The sequence below is a fragment of the Xyrauchen texanus genome, chromosome 27 (assembly GCF_025860055.1).
Source record: "Xyrauchen texanus isolate HMW12.3.18 chromosome 27, RBS_HiC_50CHRs, whole genome shotgun sequence".
NCBI lineage: Eukaryota > Metazoa > Chordata > Actinopteri > Cypriniformes > Catostomidae > Xyrauchen > Xyrauchen texanus.
In genome coordinates this window covers 26,545,191-26,567,110 of record NC_068302.1, presented here as the reverse complement: position 1 = coordinate 26,567,110, position 21,920 = coordinate 26,545,191, and the positions used below count along the sequence as shown (strand labels likewise).

Below are 21,920 nucleotides of genomic sequence, written 5' to 3'. Positions count from 1 at the left end.
CAACGTGCACCATAAACACCATGAACACCGTGAACACCGTGAAAACTACAGAATAAAACAGAAGAAATACAAAATGCTTCTATGTAGCTTCACAAATAATTTGCACATAAATTGTATTCACATATTGATCATGTTTACCCCCAATACAAATAATAACCAATATGAATATGAAATGAAATGTTTTTAAGCCTTTATGACAAATAAATATCACATGCTTTTAAATGAAATACAATATATTATAGTTGTTCACAGAAAGAGTATATTGCTTTTATATTGATGACATATAAAATGGATGACAACCCATAAACAAATGAAGTAATGACATTCTCTTTTCCTTAAACAAAATCCCTTCTGATAATAATACACTAGACACATTTTTTCTTTCATACCTCATTCCGCTTTCCAAGGATGCTAATCAAATAGTTTCTCCCATCAGCTATCATGCTCTCTAGCTCGACACACACTCATAGTTCGTAGCTCTTAGAAATAACATGTACAAACAATACAAAAATTATAAAATCACAATGTAAACTCTTTCTTTACAAGATTCAAATGGATGAACATGATAAATAACTAACGTGATTACAAGTTTTTTACCGTTCTTCCGACGATGCGCGAGCACCACATTTTGAAGACAGAGTAGCAGGAAGTTTAGCTTCACAAAAAAACATCAGAAGAAGAAAACGGCGCTTTTCAAAATAAAAGCAGAACAGACAAGGTGACAATGTACTTACACTTATTTTGTGCAATCTGGCAACCATGCACGTCTCGCTTTCCCCTTTGAACAAACTTAGCGATCTGTAGTGCAATATTCTGCTCAAGGAAAAGTGTTATACGCCTACTCTGTGTCCATTCTTGAGGCTGCTTGTGATGTCTGTTTTGTTCATCTCTCATTTATCTTTTAAGACACTATTGGTTAGGTTTAGGCTAAAGTTTTTGGTTAGGGAGGAATGTTTTACTCATTAAAACATCCATCTATTACTGTATTCACCATAAAAACCTCATCTGAGTACAACGAAGCATGTAATTTTGGTGTGCAAAAATGTTGCCATTGTCACGAAAATTTCATAAGACCAGGTTGATTTTTTCCCTGCTGTCCATAACCCTATCAGAACTGACCTACTACACATTTTTAGTTGTGACCTACCAGTTAAAAACCACTGGATGGGACTATCAATACAATAAAAATAAATGTAAAGACTGCAGAACACTCCTACTAACCAAACATAACCTTCCTTTTTAGGGAATGGGTACTCCAATGAGGATGAGGAGGGTGGTGGTGAAGCGGAAGAGGAGGAAGAAGAGGGAGGAGGAGAGGATGATAAGGGTGATGAGGAAGAGAAGGATGAATGGGAGGAGAATGGGCAGTCGAAGATGAACCGCACGGAAACACTCTACTCCACCACCAGCTCCACTGGAACACAGAAGAAGAAGAGTCAGCATATGAAGAAGCAGGTTCAGGGCTCCAACCAGGTCCAACGTGCCCCTAGAGCCCTTTACTGCCTTAAACTGAACAACCCCATCCGCAGAGCTGCCCTCCACCTTGTGGAATGGAAGTATCCATTAACAACTCAATTTATGACTGAAAACAATTGTTACTAATAATAATGATTGGCCTATTCATGAATCATGAGCAGAAAGAATTTCTGTGTTCTTAAAGGGATAGTTCACCCAAAAATTTAAATTCTATCATCATTTACTCACTCTAATGCCATCACTGATGTTTTAGCTCTGTAGGACCATACAATGCAAGTGAATGGTGACCAAAATGGAAGCCCCGAAATCACATAAAGGCAGCTTAAAAGTAATCAATAACACTCCAGTTGTTAAATCCAAATATTCAGAATTGTTATGATAAGTGTGGGTGAGAAACTGATCAGTATTTAAGATAAAAAATTCTCCTCCATGCCTAGTAGGTGGTGATATGCACAAAGAATGCAAATCGCAAAAATAAACAAAAGAAAAATAAAGTGAAAGTGAAACTGGAGATTGATATTAAAATGACTTAAATATTGATCTGAATGTTTTTAATCTTGCACAACCATGGTTTCTGAATGGGGTCAACATGTTTGTAGATGTTTTTCAGCCCACTGTATGTTGGTGTAATTTTGAGCAGAAATATTTTTTGTGTTCAGCAGAAGAAAGAAAGTCATACACATCTGTGATGGCATGAGTGAGTGAGTAAATGATGAGAGAATGTGTATTTTGAGTGAACTATCCATTTAAAAACATACATGTGAACTGTTGAATTCACTGCAATCTACATAAGAATAGTTTTACGAATTATTGACACCAAAATTCTTTCTGCTTGAGTTTCATGAATGAGACAGCAATAAATGTATGAAAAAAATTTATAAACATCATAAATTTTGAGAACACATTTAAACTTTGTTTAGTGGTATTAACATTATTAACAAACTATTAACCAATTCAATTTAAAGTGATAACATAAGCAAATTGTTTTAAAAATCCCTGATTGCTGAAACATTTACCCTTTATTTGTTGTGAACACGAGTAAGATCAAATACATTTTTTGGTCTCCTAACTCACTTTATAATGATTACATTATGAACATAATGACTATAATAGGTTAGAGTTGTACAATTGAATTTTACCTTAACATCTAAATCTCCAGACCATTTGATATCTTCATTCTTCTGGCCATCTTTGCTAATTGTGTTGCTTTGGGGGTCTCTAAGCCTTTTCCTGAAGATGACTCAAATGCCACCAACCATGACCTAGTAAGTATTGAGAGAGAGAGAGAGAGAGAGAGAGAGAGAGAGAGAGAGAGAGAGTGGTTGAAATTGGGGTGAACAAAATTTTAGTTCAGCTCCGATAATGGATTTTTTTTCAAAGAGATTGAAGAACATTCACAAAAAGATACTACATTTTGTGTTTTGCAATTAACTGTAAATTAAGTGTCAGTTATTGTAGTATTTGGGTTATCTTATGGGTTTCTCTTTGTAACATCCATCAGTTTAAATTGGCTCTATTGCATTATAGACATCTAAAATCAGATTTGTAGTGTAAAGTTATGTATTGTAGCATAAGAGTGTGCAACAGCAACAAGAGAGAGCAGAGTGAGGGACAGGGAAAGGGATTTCCCTTCCGAGGTTTTCTTTCATAATCAGAGATACTGGGATGGTGCCCAGATCAGAGCGCTGACCGAATTCCTGCTGACCCATTTGGGAGGTGTGTAATGGATCTCAGGTGCAGCCAGAATCATGTATGTGTCTGTGATTATGTAATGTTAGTAATATCCAATGGCCTGTTGCTTCTGGTCTTTTTCTGGTCTCAGTCTGGTTTGTTTCTTGGTATTGAAGCTCACTAGGTGCCCATTTTCTGTTTCCGTTGTCATAAATTTGAGCTTTTCTTCCCCTCTACTCTTTTTTAGTGTTTGTCAGAAATACATAATAATTTATATCTAAATTAAACACAATTGCTTTGGAATAGTTCTCACCAAAATGAAAATTCTGTGTTAATTTGCTTATCCTCATTTTGCTTTCTTGCTTCCGCAAGAACATATTTTACAGAATGTCCTGGTCTGGTCTTTGCCACACAACAAAAGTTAATACAGACTGGGGCTGTCATATATATATATATATATATATATATATATATATATATATATATATATATATATATATATATTTTATTAAAAGGATTTCTATATTTTATACACTCAATAGTCTACAATATAATAGCTATATAAACGTAGTGTAATTACTAATAAAACATAGTTGGATATTCAGTGATATTGGCTGTGCAATATCGACTTTTGTGATTGGCCAGTACCGGCAGACTGGAGCCAATGGAAATGCTTCTCCTTTGGTGCACATCTTATTCCTCTGAGAACTTCAAAGCAGACCGCTTGAGGTAAGTTATCTGGAATGATTTAATTGATTTACGATGCCTAGTATGTGAGAGTGTTATGTCTTAATGTGAGTTAGAGTGTTTTTTATGCGTGTCGTGTTATCCTTTATTTATTAACTGTTATGAGTTTATTTTGCACCGATTCACTGATAGTGTGAGGATGTATGAGGTCACGAGTATGTACTAGTTGAGTGAAGTTGGATGTACATCTAATGAATGAGTGTTTAGTCATTGACAAAGCTTCAAAAAAGGTGTTTTGACTGTTTTTATATCAGGCTGTACAATCAAATAGTGAGTATGGGGCGAAAAGAGCAGGAGAGACGGAAGAGAAAGCAGGCAGCAGCGTCATTGTCGCAGAATATTGAACATATGTTCAAAAAAACTGGCAAACAGGGTAAGGTTGTTATACATAAGCTTGGGTGGGTTACTTTAAAAATGTATTCCATTACAGTTACAAATTACTTCATAAAAAAGTATTCAGTAACGTAATCCAAGTACCACAATATGAAAGTAATGTAACTGATTACTTTTGGATTACTTCAAGGACAGATATTATTTAAAAAAACAAAAACTTTTATTTATTAAGAATTTCACAGCCCTGAATAAATATTTATGTAAAGGACTATACAGATAGTTAGTGCATAAAAGGTCACCAAAATGAAGTATTTGAACCTCATAATTAAATACAAAAGGAGGAGAAAAACTGCAAAAAGGTCCACTTTTTGAAAAAGAACCCCCCTTTCAATAGGCTGGCTACGGACCTGGGTTTTCAATCTGAATGTTATCATGCACAACCATGGTTTCTGAATGAGGTCAACTTTACGATGTTTTTCAGCCTCCTGTACTTCGGTGTAATTTTGAAATAGAAAAACAATTCAAATAGACAAGAAAACAATTTAATAAGTAGGCCCAGATGGAAATTTCTCACAGAACTCTGCAGAATTCCAACATCTGCCATTTACAAAAGTTGTACTCTTTTCACACACCTTGCATGTATGATAATTTGATATTTTGCTAATTGTATGATTCTTTCTGCTACAAATAAGAGTATAGAACTATCAGCACCATTTTCCATATTATACAATGTTTAAATCCATTCTGCAGAATTCCATAGAGTTTTCCCTCAAAATTAGCCCATACAATAACAAAAGAGTCAGCTTGAGCCTATTAATGAGTCAATTCATTCATTTGTTGTCTGTCAGTTCAGTTTGGCACTTACATAGCCATCAGAAATCAAATACCTAAGTATGTCCTTTATAAAATCATGTTATTTAGAATGTACTTTTACATATATTATTAGCAGGAGAGTTTAGTCATTTTTCTCATTGAAGTCAAAACATTATTTTGAGTCCTACTGTTGTCCCAATATCAAATATCTGAAAGCTTTGTATTTTAAATATTAGAATCTGAACATCAGGTAGACATTTTAAGGTGAAAACCTCTCTTTTGCTGTTTGATGATGTGGCATTACTCTTTAATCCCATTGTGCAGCCCTCACAAATTCCTTTACCTCCTACAACCTTTGATTCCCTTCCCTTAGAGAGTGTCACATGATTCACTCAACAGCAATTCTCAATCGCATACACCAGCAGTCCTGCATTACCAATAGGGGTGAGAATCAGCAGGGACCTGGTAATACCATAATATATCATCAAAAATACCGTAGTATATTCAGTACTGTCTAGATTACTTCAGAATTGTAATCCAGTTTTACTCCAAATGTGGTCTTACTCCAGCAATTTCAGCATTACAAATGCCATCCATGTGAGGTAACAGATGAGACTAGTTATATATTTGTGAATAAAACATTTCAAAAGTTATTGCAAAAGCACATTCATATAAATCAAGTACAAAAACAATTCTTGAATCTAAAAGTAGCTTTGCCATGCTAATTCATTCTTGGCATTCATGTGTGGATTAGGTTGTGAATCCGAAATGACGGGTATTTGGGCATTGTGATGCGTTTGATTTACAAAACATTTCCAAAGACATAGTGACACATGGTTATATGATAAACAGAGTGATAATTCATATAATAATTAAATGTGTTCCCTAGAGGTGGTAAGACATTCAATATAAATTTGAGAAAAACATGCAAGCACACCAAATGCTTATTTAGATTTGACGGGGAATCACAGCGGCTAGGATATTACGTTTTGGAAGGCAGAGTTTACTTTGCACAGTAATGTTTTTTAATGCCCTGTGTCTCCTTAAAAGTGAAATGCTTTTTGTAAATCCAGTGGTCAAATGCTGAGTGAGACTGCTTCATCTTAATTGTGTCACCTGGCTTGTGGCTAGTATGTGTGTGCAGTTCCACAACCCTCTCCCTCTCTTCTGAAAACATTTAAAGAAGACACTTTTGTAATTTTATTCCATAATCCAGATTGCATGTAATCCATTACTACCCAGCAATGGATATATTTATATTTACTCACTTGTTTCTTATTCATCTTCATTGGACTTAAGTGCTTTGCTGAACAAGTGCTGAACTTCCTGTTTTACTTCATCATAGAGCAATAAAAGTACCATTAAGCATGGGAACATTAGAGTCATTAAAAAAAAAAAGAAATGTGAGGGAATAGCATAGTTTGTTCCAGTGTGTTTATTATTACATGAACTCAAAAAGTTCAGCTGTAAGAGGATCAGTACTGACATCATAATAAGTTATATACTTATTTTTAAAAGCTTGTTCCAAGTATACATATTAGTGAAATAGAAATAATTGATTCTTCATTGACCTAATGCAGCAGTACATTTTGTCTTCTTACAAACATGCTCTGAGTGGTGCTTAATCTCTTTATTTTTTTTTTTAAATGTAACTTAAACTATTAATTATTTGCGTTAAAATATCAATATAGTATCATGAGGTAAAATTCTTTGAACAATAAGATATTTCCCCCACCTCTAGTGATGCCCAGGTGAACTCAGTTATAGAATAGAATCAGTAGGCATCTGTTATGAAGTGAGGACAAGGCAGACGGGAGGTGCGGATCCAACTGCGGTACTTTATTTACAAGCAAGATTATCAGACAAACACAGGAACAAAATAAAGATCGATGAGGGGAAAAAGGAACTAAAACACGAGATAACATCAAAACATACACGAGAAACTAAAACACGAGATAACATCAAAACATACACGAAGGGCAGGGAAACCACGAACGAATAAACTGACATCCGGGAACATGAACCAGGAACATACATGTGCAGTGCACACATGAACATTGAACAATCGACAGGGAGTGAACAAAAAGCAGGGCTTAAATACACAGGGAGTGATGACTGGATTAGACACAGGTGAGAACCATGATGAGTGCAGGCAGTGAGGGAAGCCGAGAATTGTGGGAAATGTAGTTTTAGACAAGGACAGTGAAACACGGGGCGGACAACAAGGAAAACGTGACATGGAGCGTGAACGGTGACGGGTGAAATGGAAAACACGGAGCTGACAAGGAAACATGACATGAACGTGAATAGTGAGACACAGAACACAGGTTAGACAACAGAGGAATGTGACAGCATCAGTCTACAAGTCATCTCAGCCCCTGTGTTAAAGACTACAGTGTTTTAATTTGCTTGCAGAAGTTCCTTTTAAATGTTTGTGCCACAGCTGCATGCAGGAAATGCAATGACAGATTTATCCGTGGCTGCATTGAGGCATGCGACAAATGTGAGGCTACATAAGCATGCAAAGGTCACTGAGTACCGAGAGAAATCAGAGTTGCCCCTGGCTATTACTTCTAAGTGGGGGTCGCACCAAATTAAACACCTTTCATTTTAAAAGCCTCTAGTCCAGAAATCCTTTCTCCGCATCTCAGTTTGCACACTAGCACTTTCATAGCGCTATGAAATCGTCCATGTGAGTCTCGTAATTTGTCCCACTGTCATTTTGAGTGTATGAGTGTGTGTGATTGTGGCTTATTTGAACTCAAATGCTCGGTGAAACCAAGCAGGACGTGTTGTTAAGTTCTGTATAGCGGAGGGGATCTTTCCTAAGGCTTGTGAGAGAAAAACAGGACATGAGAGAGGAGATAAATCAAGTTGTATGTGATCAGGACCCTGGACACAACCCTCCTTAGGCATTGCCTCCTGCCTGTCCCATTAGAGTGTCACTTTCTTTTTATAGAAAAAGAATTTGCCTGCAAAGAAAGAGAAAGTGGCACTAAAATGAGCAAAGAGCCACAACTGAGCAGTCTACTGTAAGGAAGACTAATGAATGAATGCTATGTAGAATATTTTACCCAAAAATGAAAAATACCCTGTGTAATTTCCTTCCTTCTATAAAACACAAAAGGAGATCTTAGGCTGAATGTAAGAAGTTCTGTTTTCTGTACAAGGAAAGGAAAACAAAAGCTTAGACATTTTGTCTTGCATCACATTTTTGTTTAACAGAAGAAAGAAAATGTGGTCAGAACAACATTAGGTTTCATAAATGATGAAGAAAAAAATATTTTTCAATTATCTCTTTAAGGAAACTTCATAACTAAGAACATCACTTGTTCTCTGCATTCATACACAGTGTGGTTGTAATAATAATCTACTGGATTACAGTACATACAGAACTAGATTTGTATTTCCAGAAGAAAACACAACTACTTGCAAAGCATTGTGTTACTGTAAAGTTTAGGTTTAGTTGTTTAGGTTTTTAAAGTTTTTTATGTGTTTGTAAATTTTAGGTTCTGTGTAAATAAAATGCAGCATTAGAGTCGCCATATACTTTGCTGTTGTCATAACACTCAGCACGCTTGACTTGAGATTTTCAAACTTTAATATTATACTGTATAACCTTGGCTCCATGAGATGAAGGGAACGAGACATTTAGTGCTTACGCATAAATGGGGAGTCCTTCCACACGACCTAGTTGAAACCTCTCTACAATAACACCAATATTCTAATATTGGCTATGGTGATTGAGCCCTGCCCTTTTAGGCGCAAAGCTGTCCACTATAAAAGCAGGCGCACAAACACCATTCTTCTGAATTTTCTGACAAAGGGACAAGGAGCGAATTGCTTGCACCTCAAAAGAACTTGTAGTGTAGCCAGCGTTCGCAAAGTCTTGTTCCCTTTGTCACAGGGAACCGAGGTTGTGTACATAACCGAGGCGTTCCCATACAACTCAGTATGGTCTGCACCATAATTCAGACAGCCAGGGACATATGTCACTCTCAGGGAAAGAAGATGACGCTCGTTCCACAGGAGGAGGTGACGCGACAGTTTCCTCAATGACGGTGAATTAATTCTGCCTTGGCGGTTAATATACGCAACAACTGTCATGCTGTCTGAGTGAACCAGAACATGACATGACATGACATATTTCTGACTGAAAAGTCTTCAAGGCTGCACAGTTTGAAATGAGACAGACACTGTAGAGTGGCCTGAACGTGGTCACTCGTGAGGTGCGCATGCCCACTCACGGAGTCGAGGCAGGCTCCCAAAAAAGAGATTTGTTGTCTGAGGGAGAGCCTGATCTTCGCCCAGTTGACATTGAGGCCCAAGCTGTTTAGATGCTCAAGCATTGCCTCTGATTGGGCCAGTAACAGCCAATCGTCGATGTAGTTAAAAAATACGCACGCTGCTCAGTTTCAGAGGAGTGAGATCCACATCGATGCACTTTGTGATCATGCAAGGAGCCAGACACAGCCCGAAGGACTGTCAGCTCGAAGGACTTTGAATTTATACTTGAAATTTAAAAATGAAAGTATGCATCTTTCTGATCTATCGACGCAAACAGTCATGTGGGTCGATGTGCGATAAGATCCTTTTCTGAGTAATATTTTGAATTGATGCTTTGCAAGTGCACTAATCAATTGTCTCAGATCTAGGATTGGCTTAAGCCACCGTCTTTCTTTTGGGACAAGTAAATAATGGCTTTAAAACCCTTTTTGGGTTTGAAAATTTGGAACAACCTCCATCACGTTTTTCATGAGGAGATTGTGTATTTCAGCTCATAACACTGGCACGTCTTCGGAGGAAACTGTGGAAGAGAGAACGGCGTTGCAACGGGGTGGTCGGCATGCAAATTGGATCGTATACCCATGTTTGATCATTTTGAGCACCCAATCTGAAATACCCATAAGGGCTTGCCATGCGTCCACATAACGGGACAGAGGGCAATTTGTTTGTTTGCGGTTAGTTCATTGTATGATATAATGTGCCGCTCACCAGTGGGAAGCGGTTGTGCACAATGTGTGGGCTTTGAAGAGGAAAAGAGCTCTTTATTGAGAATGTGTGAGCATCTCATGCATGTGCATTGAGCTCTGCATTTTTTACTGCATTCATACAAATGTAAGACACATAAACAATATTTTGAACAATATTGTGAACAGCAATATTCCTTTCCTGACAAATAACATTGGAGATATGGGGAACAATGGTGTGTGACCCGGAGGGAACAGCGGGCTCTGCGTTCTGCTTCAAAGGGGGAAGGGGTATGTACTGATAGGACTGCTTCCATTTGGGCTTGCGTAGCCTCACCGGTGGCTCAAAATTTTATCACAATTTCCACCTCTCTTATAAACCCAAAGTGTTTCCAAACATTGGTTTTGCAATTATTTGGTGGAAGATGCAGCTCTACCTCTGCTTTGTTAATCTATATTCTATGTGACTCTCAGGTCACGCCTCGGTCTCCGTAGTGTTGTGATATGTCATATTCACGTAGCATCAGTAATGATGAGAGAACGTGCTTCAGAAACAGTTTAGAGAGGAGAAATCAGTCTACATATAAAATATTGATCACAAATTATTGGTCACTTTCTAAATAATAAAAGTATAGCGCATCTTCTAATTATTATATATAAATAAAGATTTTTTTACCGATGCAAATATATTAGAAATGATGCTTCCTGATACAAATGCCAACTTGTATCTGATGCACAATTTTTTTTAATCGATGCATCACATCGTTAACTTTTAAGCCGATCCACCGATGCGAATCGGTGAATCTTACATCCATAGTCTCCATGAGAGCTGACTCTGCGTGGGTGAGGCCCAGACAGAGAATGCAGCTTTCATGTTAATCTGATGGCTGGATGTGCCTCTCGCACAAGGAACACTTACGGAACGACATCTTTAAAAAGATGCGAACAGTAAACAACACTTTTAGATATAATTGTGGTGAGAAGAATAGCATTCTCACCCACGCAGAGTCAGCTCTCATGGAGACTATGGATGGTAAGATTCACCAATTGTGCAGAGCGGTTATCTGATTTACTGTACACTTTGTCTGTTCGAACCAGTTTGGCCATTCTCTGGTGGCCTCTCTCATCAACAAGACATTTCTTTCCACAGAACCTGTTGTGGGTTAAAATACCAGGAGATCAGCAGTTACAGAAATACTCAAAGCAGCCCATCTGGCACCAACAATCATCTATGCGATTATTTAATAAGCCAATTATGTGGCAGCAGTGCATTGTATAAATCATGCAGATACGGGCCAGGAACTTCAGTTAATGTTCACATCAACTATTAGAATAGGGGAAAATGTGATCTCAGTGATTTCAACCGTGATAAGATTGTTGGTGCCAGATGGACTGGTTTTTACTATTTCTGTAACTGCTGATCTCCTGGGATTTTCATGCACAACAGTCTTTAGAGTTTACTCAGAATGGTGCCAAAAACAAAATATCCAATCAGCGGCAGTTCTGTGGATGGAAATGCCTTGATGATGAGAGAGGTCAATGGAGAATGGCCAAACTGGTTCGAACTGACAAAGTCTAACTCTCATAACCTCTCTGTACAATTGCGGTGAGAAGACTAGCATCTCAGAATGCATCTCAGAATGCTATTCTGAGATGCGGGTTGGTGATGATTTTGCAGCACGAGGGGGACCTACACAATATTAGGCAGGTGGTTTTAATGTTTTGCCGGATCTGTGTTTTTATACACACAATATACCACTGCTTTATAAGGATACTCAAATCCTACCAAAGCACTGCGGGTAACCAGGATGCTGAATTGGCCCGTTCACCAGCGAAGTGGATTGATGTTCGCTGGAACATACATGGGAGCGTAGAGTCTTCTTGTTGCCATGAAGAACCCTCCCGACTTCACGCCTAAAAGGGTGGGGCTCAAGCACCATAGCTTGTTATTGTAGAGAGGTTTCAACTTGGTTGTGTGGAAGGACACCCCATGTGCATTAGCACACTACGTCAAATGTACTGAGTCATAAGGAAACTATAATAGCACAAAATAGCAAAAATAGTTTGAATGTATATTGTATTTTATGTGGTTCAAGCTAAAATAATTGCAGAAGAAATATACGAGAGGAATTTCAGTACAGTGCTGCCTTTCAAGCAGTGGAATTGTTTCAGATGGGGTGAGCATTTCTGAAAGAAATATGTGACATGCTCCATCAAATTATGTCAATGTTCTCATGAGATTCAAACTCTAAATTTTTTTTTTTACTTTTCTTTTAAATGCTTTGTCAAATTGCTTCAGCTGCTGTCAAAATAAATTGGGGCACTGCATATAGCGTCTTTCCTCAGATCAGTGCTCCTCATTTATCTCAGAAAGCTATCCAATGTCCATTGTTAGTTAGCTTGAATAAAATTTCTCTAGAGAAGAGAATGTAGCAAACATTTCAACAGCAGATGTGGAGTGGATACAATTAAATTATGACTATTTTTGCCTGTAGAAGTGTGATCTCCGGGTGGATGCGCAATCTTCTCGTGGATGCACGAACTCTAGCAACAGCTCAGAGATGTGTGTGCTTGTGCTGTGTGTCTGCTGGTGCGTGCCTAAGTGTAAATACTTCGATATGTTCTAAGTATGCTTTACAGGGCCGCATTGATGCTTTAATCCAAAGCAAACTGTGGTACATTTAAGATGTACAGTAAAGTACATTCATCAGTATGTGTGTTCTAACCCTTGACTTTGGCATTGCTAGTGCCATGCTCGACCAGTTAAGCTAAAGGAACACTCATATGGGATATATTACATTTATACAATGAAAGAACAAAAGACAACTCTAAATTATTTACTTTAAATTAGTTCAAACTGGGAAAACTAATGCATAATGTGAACAAATCATAGCATTGTTTTAAGTTTAATATTCAGATGGGCTAACAGTGCAAGCAGGGTTAAATCAACGCGCAGTGCTTTCTACCTTTGGGCTTGTTTGGAGGATAACAAGACTACAAAATGATTTGAAAGATAAAGAGACAGACTGGGTTATAAAAAGAGAGAGGAAGAGAGAGTGGTGGTCAGGGGAGATTGTAGATGCCTGTTCGTTTTGCTGCTCTAAATGCTCTTGGTTCTGATAAGCAGCTTACGCTTCCTCCCCTGTCTCTCATCACCCTCCCCCCTTCACCCATCTATCTCTTTCTTACCCTCTCTCTCATGCTCTCCATCTTTGTTCAAATGCTTAAAGCCATATCCTGGAGTCCAGGTGCTAAGAGGGGACATTTAATGAGTGTGCGTGTTTGCTCTCCGTCTGTCCTGTCACAGAACTGGTTGCTCTTTCCTTTTGCCATATTTTTTTGCTGTATTTTACAGTCCATCATCTTGGTTTCACTTATCTTTGGTTCATTACTCTAAGACATTTATCACTCTGTGTATATTATGCTATTACATCAATCATTCAGTTACAACGTGATGCAACAGATACATAATGAATGTTGCAATGGTTTATTGCTCATATATGGGAGGAAATTAATATGGTTGGAAATCGAGAACCAGTTTTTATTACAAACAATTAAAAAAAAAGATACTAATAAATCGGTCATAAACAGTCTGTTCACTTGAACTGTTGTTTTTAATCGCTTAGTAATTCACCCACTCACTTAACCAGCTGGGGCAGTTTTTTACTGAACCATAAGTCATTACTTGTTGTATACAACCTGAGATTGTTTAGGGTTTGTTTTAAAAATTTTTGTTAGGACAAATTATTATAAGGGGAAATTCTTCCTCAAAAGTACTAAAATAATAGTTCATGGATGTTCATTTTTGTTCCTCTTAGTGTGCAAAAACCTTTTGAAAACATCTGAAAGAAGCATATGGTCCAGAACATGGAAGTTTATGCTGTATGCCATTTTACATTAAATCAAATATTGCAGTGTGTGTGTGTGTGTGTGTGGTTATTATTACCCATATGGTATTGTCCATCCTACTCTGTCTCAGTCTATGAACTTCAACAGATGGTGTTGGGATGTTTGAGGTATGGTTTGATGTTTCATCGTATATGTTTATTTATATAGATGAAGTATGTGTGTATTTGTATGTGCGTTCGTGTGTGTGTGCACAATTGTGTGCTGCCACAGTGCACAGGCTACTGTTGTATGCCAGCAGCAGAGAGAGAAGAGAGGATGACAGATTAGTAATCCTTTGAAATGCAAACAAATTCCGCATTTGAAAGTCCAATGGCCCAGCTCAAGACTGGATTACATGATCCCTCTGTCTGTCTCTCTCTCTCATTTTGTTCTTTCACTTGCTGTTTGGTGATATGAACAGGTCATAAGTTCATACCAGCACCGCCAATTATAGTACGTGCACCTATAAACATTACAACACACACTTGCCTATGCACACACACATGCTATAATGGCTCTTGCATATACGCACATTCTCAATCTCCATGTTTATTTGAAATGACAATATTTAAAAAATATATGAAATCCTAGTCGGGTGAAACAAATATACACACACAAACAACTGCAGTGTTGTTGCAGTAGCTTTTTGATTTGACTGATTCGAGTGCCTCAGGAATTGTTGTCATTTCTGTGTAGAGGACCATTGAACTGCGTTAAAATGGGATGGACAGAGGAGTGTGCAAATAAACTCTTCTCATTCAACAATCCAGCTCTGCCTCTATTCTGAAACATGTTTAATTCCCAGAAAATGCCTTAATCTTTCTGAAATAATCATTCTGTTATAACTAAATGCTGTGTTTGTGTTGTGCTATTGCTTGTTTTGGATAAGGAGTATGTACAGTTTGTTTATTTTGATATGTGTGTGTAAAGGGACTGAATGGAAAGGAGGAAGCAAGAACCGGCTTGACAGTATAAATTATATTTTAATAAAAAACTTAAAACGACACAAACACACATGATGGACAGCTGCCCGTAAACGTTCTCTCTCTCTCCCACACCATCCGCAGTCGGCCTTTATTCCTCTCGGAGACTTGATTAGCCTGATAAGGGTCCGGGTGTGTAAAATCACGACCCGGCCCCACCTCTGCTCTGTCGCAGTGTGTTTTGTGTTACTCTATTGCAGTACTACGTGCTGCTTTGTGCATGTGTATATTTATATTAGGGAAGCATGATATATCACTGCTGAACATATCATTGTCTGACAATATTAGTATTTTTTTTTATTATTGGTATCTGTATAATCAGATTGATTTTTTTGTATCTCTATTTTGCATCTTTTATCGTAAATTATTTTACCAAAACAAAGCAAAGCATAGATTTATAATAGAGTGCAACAGTCAGATTCCAGAAGTAAAAATCGCATTTTCATTAACTTATAAAACCTTACTTACCTACTCTGAGCTCTGGGGTTGTTAATCAATGGTATATGATTAGCCTACGTTACACTTGTGTCAGCTTTTTTAAATGTAAAAAGTTGTGTTTAATAGTGGAATATCTGGTGAAAAACTACATTACCTATGATCCTGAGAGGAAACGATCAGATCTGATCCACCAATCAGAGAATCGAGGCCAACAAAATGCACCAAACAAGTTGTGCAGCGACCACCAACTCTTGATGCACTGTAAATGATGCAGTCATTTTGGTCTCTCTACGCTGTCAAACTACTTAAGTATATATTTGTTGTTATCTGAATATTGCAATAAAACCATAAAATATAGTTTCTTTACTTATAATCAACTACTTTAAATCAATAGTCTAATATTTTTCCATAATTTTTAATTCGATAACATCATTCACAATACTACATATGATTGCAGTTCATTCCCTCATGATAGATGTTAAGTACAGGCTTGTTCCTTTACCTTTTTGAATGATTTTTAAAACTTTGCCTCAAATTAAAGTTTGCAATGTTGTTATATACCTTGGCGCTGTCTGGTTTTGATCATGGACCACAACTATGAAATGAATGAATGGGGAAAAGGCTTCAGAAACCAAGATGGCTGAAAAAGTGAGTGGGCACAGTTGTGTTCTATACCTGCCATTATTTGGGTTATTGACTTTAGCATAAAAATAATTATCAAATAATTTTATCCAAAGCAACTTCAAAGCATTCAAAGTATATATTTTATCTGTATGCATGTTCCCTGGGAATCAAACCCATGACCTTGGTATTGGCAAAATGTAAAAATGTGTGCATCTTCTATATGTATGTGTGTGTTGATCCTGTCTCCTCCTACTCTGTGTCTTCAGGAACAAGTTGAATATGTGTTTCTGATCATCTTCACTGTTGAAACGTTTCTGAAGATCCTGGCATATGGCCTTGTCATGCACCCGAGCTCCTACATCCGCAACGGCTGGAACTTACTGGACTTTGTCATCGTCATCGTGGGGTACTGCACCATCCTCACCACTCTGCCATCACCACTCATTTATTTTCCTTTTATTTTATTTAAAAATTAGTCATTATAATCCTGAGTGACATCACAGACTTTTCCCCCATGATTCACCTGCATATTTATTTTCACAGTTGATTTTTATTTAGGTTGTGTAATGGCCAACGGCCGTTCTCTTATTCACTGTTCTCCTCCTGTCCTGCTGTTCTCATTTCCCCTTTACTATTTTCTCCTTATTTCTCCCTTTCTCCACATCTCCTGTTTGCTCTCTCTCTCTCTCTCTCTCTCTCTCTCTCTCTCTCTCTCTCTCTCTCTCTCAATTTTTCAATTTTCAATTTAAAAGTACTTTATTGGCATGATTGTGTTTACATACAATATTGCCAAAGCATTAATACACAAAACAGATAATGACAAGACAAATAATAATGATAAGAAAGGTGCCAGGTAATGAATCAAATACAATAAAAACTATAATAACAATATACACTATACAATATAAAATAAAATATGCATTTAACAGGACATTATGAACATAAGAAAATAAAAGTACTGTGAATGAAGTACGTTAAGGCAGTAATTGGTTTCTGAGGGTGTGCAGCTCAAAAATGAATTTAGCTGCAACTGATGCATGATGGTCCTCCCTCAGTAACACCAGCATCTGATTGGTTTCTGCCAAACTGGAAAACTGTGGCATGAGGTTTGAGAGTTTGTGGAGGTATCTCTCTCTCAACTCTGTAAATTTCTTGTCGGCCTTTTTCTATGGCCAGTCTGTGATCACTGAGTCTGTATTTGGGGAGGATTCGTCTCTGTTTTGGATCTCTTACAGTGTGCTGATATTCTGCCAGATTATATGTTCTGTTTAGGGCCTGTAAAATGGCAGGCAAAACAGTTAAAAATATATAGATTTGCCCCTTGAAGATCTCTGCCTTGTTCTGTCTTTTCTGAGCACTGAAGTAAAGCAATTATTGTTAATAATTTGCACTTTACAAATTCATCCCGTTATTAATTTTATCTGACTCCAATTTTATATTAATCTGACTCCAATTTTAAGTTGACCTCTAATTTAGATTAAAGCTCTAAATTCTTTCTGATCATTCTTTTATTTGAATAATTTAAGTTATTGATTACTCTGAATCCTCTTCTATTAATTTACCTTTTGATCTGTTTCCAATGAGATTCAAACTGATAGTCTTTAAGTGGTTTCCTCCTACATTAAAGCTTGAATGATATAATGATTCTTAAAATGGTATTCTCCTGCTCAGTTCCTCCAGAGCAGTTTCTCCTATTTTAAAGACCCAGTATTGATATAAATGATTTCAGAGGAATACAGAATAAATCAAAAAGTATCAATTTATTTGCCAGGTAGGATTTAAAACACAAGTTAAAGAAACAAGTTAAAGAACATACCTGGCAGTTGAGAAAACTACATGTAATTGCAAAGCATGGGAAATCTGAATGCAGATTCCAACTATTACTGTTACACACATTGAGTTGTGGGATCATCTGACTACAGAGAACCCTGAGCTCTGGGCCAGCCTTCCTTAAATATCCAGACAGAATACACATTGTTTACCAAATGGTATTATCCTTTGAGAATTTGGGAGTGAATTGGTTCTTGGCTTCCTGGTGTTAAACCATCAAGGAGGGGGACAGACCTCCAGAGTTATTCAGTATTTGGCAAAGACCTTATAACTTTGTTGTCATTAAGTTTTATAAACCTGGGGACAAAACACTATACCAGACGCACCGAGACATTTTAAATGATACCAAACATGTTACACTAGTTACATTATTTGTATACATCAGATATGGTCTTTTTTTACATACAGATCTTAGGTGAGTTTGAGGTGATTCTGGGCTGAAGGGGAATGGATGAGGAGGAGAGGGGAGAGAATGGGACAGATGTGGAATGGCAACAATGAGGTGTGAATTTGCAGTCTTCGCTCAGTGGGGTGTGGTGCCTCAGGAAGAGTTGCTAATTGTGAGAAAGTTCATTTGTTGATTTTCTCAAAGATCATACATTTACTCTTTGCCTTTGATGCAAACACATTGGCACGCCGCCTTACAGGCCCGATAACATTCCAATTTGCTTTGGTTTTTACTTTCATTTTCCCAATGGACCAAATATGAATTTTTGCTTTCTTTTATGATTTGGTTTATTCTGATTTGGTTTTGGTCAGCAGTGCTGGTCTGAAACTGGTGTTTGTTAGTTGTTAGTGGGTTTGTGAGTTTCAGAGCAGCTGACAAAGGGGACTGGTTTTAGGCTTCAGCTCTTGGGTTTTAAGGGCTTCATGTTGCAGTGTGTTATGGGGAACTTGAATTTAGGTGTGTCCGAAATTTGAGGGATCGTTTTTCAATATATATATAATAAGGGAGTATCTGCCTAGTTCGACCCGGCATGCATAAGTAGGTGTTCTTCTCTGAACTCTTAGAATGTTTCTACAGAATTCTGCATGCAGGGATTCTATGGGGTGTTTGTCCCATCTAGGGTAATCTGCCATACAGAGTGGACCCCAAACCTCACTTCAGTACAGAGCAATAGGCTTTATAATACTATCGAAGATCTTACACCAGATTGTTACAGGAATGTCGACTTGGGTAAATTTGCCCTTAATAGCATAGAATGCTCTTCTAGCTTTCTCTTTTAGTGCATTCACTGCCAGACCAAAACCCCCTGAAGCACAAATTTTTAGACCGAGTTAGTCGTAGTGTCGGGTGTGTTCTATTGCATTGTTCCCCAGAGTGAATGTGGATCTGGTGTCCTGTACTCTAACTTTTTTCTTGAAAATCATAATTTTAGTTTTTTTCAGATTGACTGTCAGGGCCCAGTTCTGACAGTAGTTCTCCAGCAGGTCGAGGTGCTGCTGTAGCCCTTGTGCAGTAGCTGACAGCAGCATCAGAACATCTGCATAGAGAAGAAATTTAACTTCAGAATGATTTAGATTAAGACCGGGTGTTGCAGATTGTTCCAGTAGCACTGCTAACTCATTCATGTAAATGTTGAACAGAGTTGGACTCAAACTGCAGCCCTGTCTCACTCCACGCCCTTGAGTGAAAAATTCTGTTCTTTTATTGCCAATTTGAACTGTGCACCTGTTGTCTGAATACTTGGTGCTCACCTCTATTTAATACACCAGGCTTAAAATTACTTTGGTGAATGTGTGTATTTTGGAAAAGTGTACATGCACTTTTCTTCTTCTAAAACAATTCTTGATCTCCCATGGCCCTCTACTGTTTTAAGGGTTAGTTCTGTCATAAAAATTCTGACATAATTTACTCACCCTCATGTCATTTCAAATCTATATGACTTTCTTCAGTGGAACACTTAGAAAAATGTTACCCTTCTCTTTTTTCCATACAGTAGAAGTGAATGGTGACTGAGGCTGTCAGTCCCTAACTTTCTGCTTAGCATCTCTTGTTGTGTTTCATGGAAGAAAAAAAAGGCATACAGGGTTTGGAACAACATGAAGCTGAGTTTATGATGACAGCAATGTCATTTTTGGTTGATCTATCCCTTTAAACCTCATGCACCATAGTGTTTAAAATGAGTCAATCCCCAGAGCTCTATCCATCCTTCTAAAATGGGACTAAACAGCTGTTCTGGGATCAGTAATGGCCAGTTGATCAGCGTGGATGGTTAATTATCTAAAGGAAGAAAATACTTTATGAGTATTATTTTGAGAGGAGTTTTTTTTTTGTATTGATTTGAGATTTCATTAAGCTCTCAGGCTGAACCACTAATGGACAGGTTTATTGATTCCAGACACAGTATTACACATTACATTACAGCACATTCCATCCTAAGAATGTCTTTTGTGTTTGTGTGTGTGTGTGTGTGTGTGGGGGGGTTTCTTAGATTACAATCTGGTAATTACAACGTTATTATGCTATAAATGTGGTTTATGAGGACATTTCTAGTGTCCCCATAATACAAATCGCTTTAAAAACATACTAAACTGAATGTTTTTTTGAAAATTTACAAATTCAGAAAGTTTTTTGTGAGGGTTAGGTTTAGGGGTAGGGTTAGGGGATACAATCTATAGTTCGTACAGTATAACAATTATTATGTCTATGGAGAGTCCGCATAATGATAGCTCACCAAGCCCATGCAATGAAGATCCTTCTGTGCGATCAATAAATGTTCATGAAATATTCTGATTGTACTGATGTAAATGCTTTTTTGAGAATTTGTTTTTATTTCTCCTTCATAAGTCTGGAGGCATAATGGAATTAAAAAAAGACACACATTTGAAAATTGTTGGCATACTTTAAGTCTATATATCAATAAAGTTAATATTACTTTTGATTATAAGGCAAACTCTAAATAGACATCTGAGATTTGTGGGGTATTTTCATTTTGAAATCTCAAATTGCTCTCAATTCAATCTCATTGCTGTCTAGAAGAAACAATTCAGACACTTAAATGTTTTTTTTTTAAGTAAAACCTAACTTATTAATGCACTTAACACTAATTAACCAAATAGCATTAACAATGAAAGTTGTGTGACCCAACTTTTGTCTTTAATTGTTCACTTGGCATAAATTTAGTAAATTAACTCAAACAGTTCCGATGCAATGTGATTGTTGAGAGCGATCATGATTGATGACAATCCCAAAAGAGTATTTTACTGTTTTGATTAGTGTAATTAATATATTATAATTTTATTGTCAATCAATTACGCAATTGATGGATTTAATCACCACCTATGTGTTTGTGTGTGTTGTTTGTTTTGCAGGTTGTTCAGTGTGGTTCTAGAGACTGTTACTCACAAGTCAGGTGAAACAACATCTCACATGCCGGGGAAACCTGGAGGTCTGGATGTCAAAGCCTTACGAGCTTTCAGAGTCTTACGCCCCCTCAGACTGGTTTCAGGGGTGCCCAGTAAGTTTTTGTTCATGTGGTTGCATATGTAATAAAAAAAAAACTGATGAAAATATGCGTAAAGTAATTCTTATGTCTGGTTTAATCTATTTTAATTTTCTGCAAACAGTTCTGTAGTAAAAGTCCTTAAAAGAGTGTAATTCTATATAAAAGTACAATATTGCTTTAAAGGTATTCGATGGTAGCAGTCATGTTTGTTTTTGCGTGGGCTTATGCTTGTGGAATGCACCAGTTAGCAATCAGAAAGGGTGTTAGCATGACGTCTCTAGCGTCATGATAATGTAAGCCTGTAGAATCGTTCACAATCCTCACCGGAAGAGTTTGATTCAATGCTGCAGCCAATAGCTGTGCTGTTTTGCCATCATTTCAAACATCAGAGGGCTGTTCCAGAAAGTAGGTTTAACCGGTAAGTTTACTCAGAGTAAGCCGTTAACCTCAACTTTTGGTTCCAATAACCAGAGTATCTTTCAGAGTAAGTAAGTAAACATAGTACTTTCTCTAAAAACCTAACCTGCTCTGTAGCAAGTTATGTTTCAGAGTTAGTTTATTTCAGGTAAATGCCATTAAGTTACAGAGGTTGTCGGCACATGTGTGCTTTTTAGATAGCGATAGTTGCTTTTTACCGTTCCTTCAGTCAATGAATGTTAAATTAACTTTTTAGTAAATTATAAAATTACATTCTGTAC

At 37.3% G+C, this 21,920-nt stretch overlaps 1 protein-coding gene across 1 annotated transcript in view; it reads left to right on the top strand.

Moving 5' to 3' along the window:
- Nucleotides 1-21,920, top strand: part of LOC127621454 (voltage-dependent L-type calcium channel subunit alpha-1D-like) — a 63,537-nt gene that overhangs the window by 3,542 nt on the left and 38,075 nt on the right. The window contains exons 2-5 of the mRNA XM_052095046.1: nt 1,244-1,556; nt 2,636-2,741; nt 16,210-16,349; nt 21,089-21,234. Coding sequence (XP_051951006.1) covers nt 1,244-1,556; nt 2,636-2,741; nt 16,210-16,349; nt 21,089-21,234 — 705 coding nt within the window. The remainder of the gene's footprint in view (nt 1-1,243; nt 1,557-2,635; nt 2,742-16,209; nt 16,350-21,088; nt 21,235-21,920) is intronic.